General features: G+C 47.4%; 1 protein-coding gene across 1 annotated transcript; it reads right to left on the bottom strand.

Moving 5' to 3' along the window:
* Positions 1-2,013: 2,013 nt before the first annotated feature.
* LOC132539513 (keratin, type II cuticular Hb1) lies at positions 2,014-7,269 on the bottom strand. The gene is made up of 9 exons (XM_060195315.1): positions 6,838-7,269; positions 5,849-6,057; positions 5,160-5,220; positions 4,342-4,437; positions 4,023-4,187; positions 3,663-3,788; positions 3,203-3,423; positions 2,931-2,962; positions 2,014-2,653 (listed from the first exon to the last, which is right to left on the bottom strand). The coding sequence occupies exons 1-9, from the start codon at positions 7,204-7,206 to the stop codon at positions 2,409-2,411; spliced, it is 1,524 nt and encodes a 507-aa protein (XP_060051298.1). The 5' UTR covers positions 7,207-7,269; the 3' UTR covers positions 2,014-2,408.
* Between the last annotated feature and the right edge of the window lie 3,604 nt (positions 7,270-10,873).

Genomic DNA, 10,873 nt, shown 5'->3' with positions numbered 1-10,873 from the left:
AGAAGCCTGTTTCTTTTTTTTTTTTCATTAAAAAAATTTTTATTTATAAAAAGGAAACACTGAAAATAACCATAGGGTAAGAGGGATACAACTCCATACAATTCCCACCACTAGAACTCCGTATCCCATCCCATCCCCTGATAGCTTTCCTATTCCAGCAGTCTGTTTCTACCTTTCCCTAGTGGGGTAGTGCTCTGTAGAGGTGAGGTTCCAGGGTATATTGGTGAGGTCGTCTGCCCATGAGGTTCAGGATGGTGTCATGGTAGCACCTGCAAATTGGTGTCTGAAAGGCAGTAAGATATGAGGCAGGACAAAATGTTTAATAAACAGGAACCAGAAAGTAGGAGTAGAGCAGATGAGAATAGGGATTTTAGAGTGGTAAGAAGCTTGGAAGTCTATTATATGTATATATATATAATATATATATATACATATATATGTATATATATTATATATATATGTTCCTAGGGGCTCATGACTTTAATAATTTTTGCCTGAGCTTGATATTTAACATGGAGGTGGACTAAAAATATTGTCTAGGAAGATGCAGTCAGAGTTGAGAATAGGATTAGAAAGCTGGATTAACTCCCAAACTTGGAGAAAATAGATAAATACAATTAACTGTTAACCACATCAATTTGACCCACGGCCCATGTCTATTCATATTTAGCACAGAAGCCTGTGTAACCTCTGAGTTCCTGTCAGTATGAACTTGCAGTCCATGGTCATAGCCAGGAACATTCTAGGCTGCACTCAATTTTAGGACTCATCTTTTTTGAGTGGCAGAGAGGGCTGACCCAGCTTCTCTTCAGAAAGTGGGGCAGTCCCTACCATTGCTGATTTATAGTGAGGCCAAGGTCCTGGAGAGAGAGGCCCTCAAAAAGGCTTTTAATGATGTTCCTGATGGAAGTGAGCCGCCATGGTGGAGGGAGGGCTCTACATTACAGGTGAAGCCCCATCTTATCTATGGGGGAATCCTAAGATTCCCTGACTAGGGCCCCAGCTGATGGGGTGGCCTGCACACATATAATTTCTTACTCTTCTTGTAAATACTATGCAGGTAATTTTTAAAAAAATTCTTTAAAAATATTTTATTGGATAGAGACAGAGTAATTAATAGGGGAGAGGTAGAGAGTGAGAGAGATACCTGCAACACTGAGCCTCACTGCTCATAAAACTTGTCTCACTGCAGGTGGGAACCAGAGGCTTGAATCCAAGTTCTTGAACATTAACACTGTGTGTTGCAACCAGATGTACCACCACCCGTATCCACAGCTTTTCTTTAAAGATGTGGACATGGTGGCAGTAAGAGGGTCAGGACACTCAAGGTCAGTTAGGAAGGAACAGAGACCAACATTGGATCCAGGTTGTCTGGGTCCCAAGTCTGTGTATTCCTTCCATACCTCATTGTATTGTTGTCACATGCTGTTTTAGATGGAGTAATTTATCATCTGTGGCAGATCTCCAGATCCCTAAATGACTGCATTAAAAGAAAGTCACAATATCAAAGACATTTTGGAAGTGGGAACCACATTTATGCCTTTACTCTTAGAAGAATTCTAATAAATTACTCAGTTGTTAGTCTTCCCCAACAAAGCAATGAGTGATGTTTTTTTTTTTTTTAGCGTCAAGCAAATGACGAATCTCATTTTCCAATATCCATTAGTTACACACGTGCAAAGGGATACTTCCTTGGAGGCAGGCAGGTGTGGTTGAGCAAAATAAGCACACACACAGGATTCTAACTCAGTTTGAGACTGGGCACCAGTTACTGACTGAGCTCCTGTTGTTTCTTCATCTGCAAAATGTATCAGGAAGGTTCTGTGGGTGACATTATACCCCATAAGACAGTAGTACAACCCTTGGTTCATTCTGAGACTTCTGGGGGTCTGTTTACAGAGGTATGTGCCAGAGACCTCAGATAAGGTTTTTCTCTGCTCCATGTGACTTTGAGGTCCTTCACAAGCTCTTGACCCCAAGAAGATTAATAAAAGAGATGCAAGTAAGCACAGGGTTGTTTATACTGATTTATTGGAAATACAAGTCAAGACAGAGATAAACACAGTAGAAGAGGAAGAGGAAAGATTGGGGGCTGTGACCACCGGTCCAGTGGCAGCCTCGGGTAGGTCCTCATCCTGGTTCTCCTAGCCCCGGTGTCCCCTCCCTGTTGGCACCAAAGTGACTTATCTGGGGTGGTCTTTCCGAGGACTGGTGACAGAGATAAAGAAGAGGGAATCATAAACACACATATACACATACACACACACAGGGGCCAGGAGTAGGAAAGACCTTTCAAAGTGCTAGAGAAGTAACAGAGTGCTGGCTCCGCTCCATGGTGGGGCGGGGCTCCGCTTGGCAGAGCAGGTCAAGAAAGGATGGGCCAGATACTCTGGCTTCAGTCCAGGTGCCTAACATTTGCGGCCGCTGCTGACATAGGAGCCCACGCCACAGGAGCTGATGCCACAGGAGCCCACACCGCCAGTGCCCAGGCCAGAAGACGTGATGGAATTGCAGGGGCCGCAGGGGGCGCACAAGCCTGTGCTCACCGCCAGGTTATCACTGCAGGGGGCGCTGCAGGCACTACCTGTCACAGGCCTGGAGCCAGACACGCAGAGGTCGCCACAGACGACTCCGCCCCGGGAACTGCTGACACCTGTGAATCCCAAAAGTTGAGTCAAAAGACTTGAGGGGCCGACAATCATCCCACTTCCCAGATAATACCCCTCTGCATGCTCTGAGCACTGCATTAAAAGTCCGGGAAGTCTAAAAACGACCTCCTCAGAACACAGACCAAACATGCTCTTTCTTGCTGTCTGAATACCCAGTCCTTCTGCAGTGATGCCCCAATGTTTGCTTTTCTCATTCTATGCTTTGTGACTCTGCCTTCTCCCCCAGGAAGGAATATGTCCCACACAGGGGATGGTACTCACAGACATTCACGGAGCCAACACCTTCACACAACCTTGGGAGAGGAAGGAAAAGATGTATCAGGGACTCCCGTATCGATAGAGCTCCACAAATTTCAGAGTAGGGCTCCTAGCTCTAGGAAGTAGGAGTGGAGGGTGGGCAATTGCCCAGACTGCCCCCTTCACATAATGGACAGGATAGGTTTCTTATGACCCCTGGTACCTGCTCAGGCAGGAGAAAATGAATACAGTGCCCAGTGGGATGGAGGGCCCTGATCAGGTTGAGTGGTTCCCACCTCTGCTCCTCGCCCTCCAGCAGGCGCCGGTAGGTGGCGATCTCGATGTCCAGGCCCAGCTTGGAGTTCATCACCTCCTGGTACTCCTTGAGCAGGCAGGCCATGTCCTGCTTGGCCTTCTGCAGGGCCTCCTCCAGCCCTGCCAGCTTGCAGCGGGCATCGGCCAGGGCGGCCTCGCCCTGCTGCTCAGACTGCGTCACCGCGGCCTCCAGCTTGGTGTTCTAGGACCGGATGAAAGTGAGGTGGGTTAGGACCTTGAATTTCTCTATTTACTTCCTGGAGGTGTGGGGTCTCCCCAAACATTAGCGAACATCACAGAAACAGGTGTATCATATCACCTGAATCCCATTCCTGTCCCCCAAGAATTGTAGGCCATGAATAAGAGTGGGCTCCAAACTGGCACACTGCGTACAGATCCCAGGCAGCTCTATCTGCTATGGCCAGAGCCCGGTGACCATACCTGGCACTTGGCGTTCTCCACCTCGGCTGTCAGCCTCTGGATCATGCGGTTCAGCTCATTGATCTCCTCCTTGGTGCGCCGCAGGGTCTCCCCGTGCCTGATGACTGTGGCCTTCATCTCCTCACACTGGGGGTGGGTGGTGGTGGGAGAATGTGAGAGGCAGGACAGGGCATCTCACCCCCACCCCCATATCTGCCCTGGAGCCTGTGGAGGCACCCTGTCTGAGTACTGCCTGCCCTTCTCTGCCTGTCTCAGGGGTCAGTGGCTAGACCAGAAAGCTTTCTCTAGGACCAGAAAGCTTTTCCTAACCACATCCTCTCATGGTAATGTCTAGAGTTAGGGGTCCCCTAGATTACCCACCTTGCTGCGGTACCAGCTCTCAGCCTCAGTCCGGCTGCGGTTGGCAATGTCGTCGTACTGAGCCTTGATCTCAGCAATGACACAGTCCATGTTCAGGTCCCGGCTGTTGTCCATCTTGACCACAACCGAGGTGTCTGAGATGTGGGCATGGAGCACACGGATCTCCTGTGTGTGGGGGGGAGTTGAAGAGGAGGGAAGATAGCAAGATCTGGATTAGATGCCACCCTCCCTCCCTCCACACCTTCAGCCTATCCTGCCCCCTGACTTACATGCTCTGACAGCCTCATGGCTGCAACCCCCCAGGCCCTTTCCCCCTCACCTCCTCATACAGGCGCCGCAGGAAGTCGATCTCCTGGGTCAGGGCCTCCACGTTGGCCTCCAGGTCTGACTTGCGCAGGTAAGCACAGTCCACATCCTGCAAAGGTGGGGATTCCTTCAGCTCAGATGACCCCTGGTGCTCACCACCCCAAATCCTCACTTCTCCTATTCTGGAAGCCAGGGGAAGGATTCCCAGTGCTCCTATTCATTCCCCTCTAGATGCCTCCTTGCCTTCTTGCCAGGGATCTCTCAACCTCCTCCCCTTTGAGAATAAACCTTTTAGTGCTTGGAAAATGACATCAGCCTTACACACACACACACACACACACACACACACACACACACACACACACACACCAGCCCAAGAAAAGTGTCTTCCATCTCCTTGTTTACCTTGTCTTTCAAGAAGCCCACTTAGACTGACTGGCCTACACAGCCCCCTGGACCCTCCCCAGGCTGCCATTATCCTCTATGACTGTTTCATCCTGTTCTGTGCACTAAGTCCTTCTGCTTGTCAGACTCCCCACAGCACTGGATTACATGCTGTCCTTTCACAAGGATGAAAGACTCTACAAATCCACACACCCCAGCACCCCAGACTACAGTCTCGGAAACAGACTGGACTTCCATAGGTCTATGCAGTCACCTCTGCTCCAGAAAAAGCCTCTCAGGGCTATTCCAAGACTACAATCCTTTGTCAAAGGTGGGACGTGCCTTTCATGACCAGGCCAATAGGAGCTCCCATGCTACTGGAGGTTCTCCCCAATAAGGACCTCATGCTGACATCCTGCCTGAGCATCCTGGTTCCATGTTACTTACTTTCTTCAAAATCACAAACTCATTTTCAGCTGCTGCTCTCAGAGCAACTTCCTCTTCGTACCTTAGGCAGAAGAGAACAAATAGATGAAGGAGGGTCAAGTCTCCCAGAATCCCGTCTACTTCACTCTGGTGAGAGGAGCACTACCAAAAACTTCTCACACATGGATCCTTCCCAGCTGGGTTTGGGATGTATCTGTGATTCTCTCTCCTTTTTGAATTAGGGGACCTCATAGCCCTGTTCCTAAAACTGTTATAATGCCCTACAGGAGATAAATTGGGGTTCAGTATTAAGTCTTCTTGAGGGAAAGAAACACTCCCAGTGCATTCTACTCCAGCTTCTTATCACTTCCATTGCAGGTGTGTGTGTGTGTGTGTGTGTGTGTGTGTGTGTGTGTGTGTGTGTGTGTGTAGGGCACCCTGAGGGTATAGTGCTTAGCAATTAGGGGACATTCAGAGCTCCACATCACATTATTTCTGCTCCACTGGGGGTTCATATGAGATCGAGGGAACACAGGGACAGTGACTAGGGCTGGTGCTCAGACAGGACAAGGCTAAGGCAGGAGAGCTGCTGCCACACCCACCAGCCTGGCTCCACAACCTCTGGCCCTGTTGGGAAGGGTTCTTAAGCCCACAGGCTTTGCTAAATCCATCCCCAGGCCCACACTCACTCCTGGGGGCTCTGCACTCACTTCTTCTTGTAGCCCTCCAGCACCTCCTGCACATGGTTGAGCTCCGCAGCCAGCCTCCCGCTGTCGGCCTCCACACACTCGGCCTCCCGCCTCAGCGTCTCGATGTAGCCACTGAACAGCGGCTCCAGGTTGCTCTCACAGCACTGGCGGTTCTGGTAGAACTGCCACTTGGTCTCCAGCAGCTTGTTCTGCTGCTCCAGGAAGCGCACCTGCCGTTTGGAGGTAAGTAGAGGGAGTCAGATGGGTCCTGGTGTTTCAAGGCCACATTTGGAGGAGAGGGTGCTGAGGACCTTAAGCTGAACCCCCAGACTTGGAGCTGAGCAGAGCTCAAGCAAAAGTGGACCGTGGAAGGCTTGCAGCATGTGCATTTCCTGCATTCCATTACTATCTGGACTCTTCATTTCACCATGGGAGCAAGTGTGCCAGGTGAATAGAACTACTGAGCTCATAAGCTTTGCTGCTTTGAGAAGGGAGGTCAAGGATTACCCTCTCAGCTTGTTGCCAGAGGATGAGTCCTTTTTACAGGTCAAATTCCTTGTCCAGACCATGGTACAGGAGCCTCTGGATGGTTTCAGGGAGATGCTCTTACAGGCCATCGAGAGAGCAGCTGAACTACTCAGTTTCTGTTTACTTCATCTCATAGCTAGTGCACTCTGACCCCCTAATGGAATGGGCTCCTCACTTGAAACTGCCCATGCTTAGATCTCAGAACCAGCAGTAATTTTTCTTCCTCATCTCTTCAAAGTCTAATCTGTGCCCCTCACTATCTAGACCTTATTTTCCACGAGTCCTGCCAATCTGAACATTCACTGGTGTCTTCCTAGGTCTTGTGTGAATCCCTGCTTGCATCTATGTGCTTATCTGATTCTCCTAGCAGACTCGGAGCTCTTGAAGGTAGTGATCTTTCTGTCTCTTACTCTCTCCTCACTGCTCATCCTGAGTTCTGAGCACGGATGAAGTTCAGGAAGGGTGAGATCTAGGACACCCACCTTGTCAATGAAGGCCGCAAACTTGCTGTTGAGACACTTGATCTGCTCCTTCTCCTCCTGTTTCACACACTGGGCGTTGGGGTCGATCTCCAGGTTGAGGGGTGTGAGGAGGCTCTCGTTGACTGACACGGAGGTGATGCAGGGAGGGCTGGGTCCACACACGCCCCCAGAGCGGTATCCAAAGGTGCGGCCACAGGAGCCGGAGCGGAAGCCCCCACAGATGCTGCGGCTTCCAAATCCCCCGGTGAGGCCTCTGTAGCAGGAGATACCACTGTAGGGGGCAGCGGAGATGCAGCAGCGGCCTGGCCGGGGCCCGCAGGCTGAGGCGCAGCTGAAGGCGCGGCCATAGAATCCTGATCCACAGGTCATGGTGTTCTGGGAGGTTTGAGTTGCTGAGTGCAGGATAGGAGGTCTGGAGTTTGGAGAAACTCCAATGTGCTCTCCTCAAGCCTTCTCAGTCCTATTTATGCTCAGGGGAAAAGGGGTTTGGCTATGCAGATGCAGTTGGGGCAATTTGTACTTTATGGGCTTGGGCGAGCAGCCGGGTCCAACGCCTCTCCAGAATGTGCTTTAATGGTGGAGTGGCCCGCGCCCTGCCATGTGTATAGGATGCCAACCCCTGAGCCACAGGGGCACTCAGCATATTTAATCTTCAAAGTGCCTTGCTGGCAGGACATGCACTCACCCAAGAGGACTGTGGAGAGGAGGGCAGGGCAGTGAGAGAGGAGTGGAACTGAGGGAAGGGGAAGAAGCAGGCACAGTGCTGGAGAAGCAGGAAAGAGGAGAAAGGCTGTTTGTGTGTAGATGGACTGGTGGTGAGGAGATACAGAAGAGACAGTGAGACCTCATCCTTTATTTGTGTTCACAAAGAACATCTGGAAGTTTCTATTTTCAGTAGTGGGCAAGGTGTTACTATTGCATAAAGTGAAGCTCCCTCCAAAAGGCTACTGAAAAGCTAAGATTTTTCAGTCAACAGATTAAGAATTTATGGTTTTAAGACTTTTTAAAGTTTCGTTGCTATTTTCTTTTTTAATGTGTAAGCGAAAGATTAGTATGACAACCTTGAGGTGTTTCATCTAGATACCCAGAGTCAACATTGCCATTAACACCCAAATTATTTGACAGGTACAGAAACAATGGGATGTAGTCCTGAAATACTCATCTCCTAACAGTCAGAACAGTTCCATTTTCAACATGAAATGGAATGGGCTCCTCACTTGAAACTGCCCATGCCTAGATCTCAGAACCAGCAGTCGTTTTTCTTCCTCATCTCCTCAAAGTCTATTAACAAAGAAAAGTAACAGTAATTCCAAAGAATCACTTCCTAGCTATTCTATATTCAATTTTCCTGGTAATTAAAAAATGAACTATATGTGGTTTAACTTGGTGTTTATCTCTTGTTTATCTCTTGCATCTTAAAATAAAAGGGTTTTAAACATGGCATCAGGGGTTTGCATTATTCAATAACCTATCCAAGACCAATTCCTCATTTATGTATTTTAGGTAGAGAGGAAGCGATACAGAGAAGAGAGACACAACTGCTCCAATATGCCATCCATGGTACTCCCTTCCTGTCATCTCGAGTGCTCTCATGCTCAGACATGTATTCTACCAGTTACTATCACCTGGCCCCTCGCCTTTGCATTTTTAAATTTTATTGCCACCAGGATTATTTCTGGGGCTTGGTGAGGGCACTATGAATCCACTGCACCCTATGGTCATTTCTTCTTCTTCTTATTCTTCTTTTAATCAGAAAGAAATTTAAAGGGAGGGAGAGGGAGAGAGGGAGAGAGAGATACCTGCAGACTTGCTTCATTGCTCCTTAAATAGTCTCCCTGCAGGTGGGGAGTGGAGACTTGAACCCAGGTCCTTGCACATGGTAAAAATGTGTGCTCAGCTAAGGGCACCCATATTTCTTGTATTTTTTTTTAAACTTTAAGTTTAGGCCAAGAACCAGGTTGTTTAAGATCATAGCCAAAAGGTCTATACTGTCACTGAAGTTTGAATTAACTGAACTTAAATAAAGATCTAGTTTACTCATTTGGACTGGTTACAAACTGAATTTATTTTAAAAATGATTTATTTATTCATTTAATAATAGAGAGAAAGAGAAAGCAAAGTAGAGCTACATTTGTGGTGCTGGAGATTGAACCTCTGGCCTCACACTTTGAAGTCACTAGCCACATTTTGGACAGTGCAGATACAGAACATTTTTATCCTCTTACAAAGTCCTCAAAAAAGGGCAGGAACAGCTATTCTCATATCTGACATCATAGACCTTAAAATAAATAAAATTTTAAAAGATAGGGACAGATATTACTAATGCTCAGAGGACCAGTCAATCAAGAGGACTTAATAATTATTAACATCCTTACACCCAATGAGAGGCCATAGGAATATATCAGACATCTACTGAAAGAGCTATAGCAATATATTAACAGCAACACAGTAATATTAGGGGATTTAAGCACCCCACTTTTCTGAACAGATCAACCAGGCTGAAAGTCAATAAAGAAACAAAAGAATTAAATGAAGAGATAAACTAGAACTATTTGACATTTTCATAGTTATTCACCCCAAGAAACTGGAATAAATGTTCTATTCAAGTCTACATGGGTCATTCTCAAGAATAGACCATATGTTAGGCCACAAAGACAATGTCAACAAATTCAGGAGCATTAAAATCATCCCACACATCTCACACCACAGTGGAGTCAAATTAACACTTAACAACAAACAAAACATTACTAAATGTCCCACAATATGGAAATTCACCAAGTCCTACTGGATATCACTGGTCTAGAATCTTAAACTTAAATTAGGTTTAATTAGGATTAACCTAAAATTTTGTGGGAAAATATTTATAAACCATGTTCTTATTGGATCTCTTTAATACGGAAGCACAAATATTTGGTTGTGTTTTAATGTTCATAATGCTAACTAGAGTACACTTCGCTCTTTACAGTTAGAACCCTATAGAGATAATTTGTGTGTCTTAGTGTATGTGTGTGATAAGAGGTTGTTCCCATCTTATGGTTCACCTACTGTGAGATCATCATTATATACCATAAATGACCATTCGTTCTCACTTCAGTCATCACCAGCACATATCCTTACCCTCATTTTATAGACAAGGAAACAGAGGCTCAAAGATTCAATAACTTGCCTAAACTCTCCTAGCAACTAAGTGGGGGAGCCTGGTAGGGGGTAGGGGTGTGTGTGTGGGGCACACAGTGCCTTATCATCTACAAACTATGACATCCTTTGCATTGCCTAGTCTTTGGAAAATTCCCAGTGAATAGAGAATGTTGTTTTGATTCAGGGGAGAGTCAGTCTAAGGAGTATGAACTGAGTCATAAGGGGTCAGGGTGGGGAAACCAGTAGGGATCAGGAGGCCAAGTGTGGCACCAGAGAGTATGAGGCTGGAGCTGGTGGAGTCAGGGCTGGATCTGCAGGATCTGGTTGAGAATTGCTAGGTTGTTCTGCTGACATCTTGGTGAAGCCCGTCTCTCACACTCCAACAGAGCAGGCCCTCACAAAATGATCTACAGTTGGGAGGCTTTAGACAAGTATAATGATATGACCAGGAAGCCCCTGTGACTGTTGTACCTTTGGGGCAAAGTCAGAGGAGTCTCTTGGGAAATGAGAAGGCTGCTTAAGAATAGAAAAAGATGTAGGAGAGAGCAGGGCCGTGTGTGTCCCTAGAAAGCACTCAAGAGTCAAGTCTTATGAAAGGATAAACACGGGGTCATGGACCATGCCACCCAACTGGCCACCCTGCAGGAGGGTGTGGCACCTGCTGTCACTTTATGAGTTTAGAGAGTTGGGCCAGCATTTCCAAAGCCCTTTATACCCTTGCCTGCAGTTCTGCCTCCAGTTGAGTGGTAGTACTACCAGAAGCCAGGTAGCTAGGTAGCCTGAGGAGAATCCTAGTGAGTCAAAAGCAGAACTCACGCACCTTGCACCTTTTCTGCCAGTGCAACTCTCTATAAAGGAAGGCATACACATAAGATGGCCGCGAATGCTGGCCCTGCTA

This window comes from Erinaceus europaeus, chromosome 7 (genome assembly GCF_950295315.1).
Source record: "Erinaceus europaeus chromosome 7, mEriEur2.1, whole genome shotgun sequence".
In the NCBI taxonomy this organism is placed as follows: domain Eukaryota; kingdom Metazoa; phylum Chordata; class Mammalia; order Eulipotyphla; family Erinaceidae; genus Erinaceus; species Erinaceus europaeus.
Note: the sequence above shows the minus strand (reverse complement) of the source record. Positions and strands in the feature narration are given on the sequence as shown.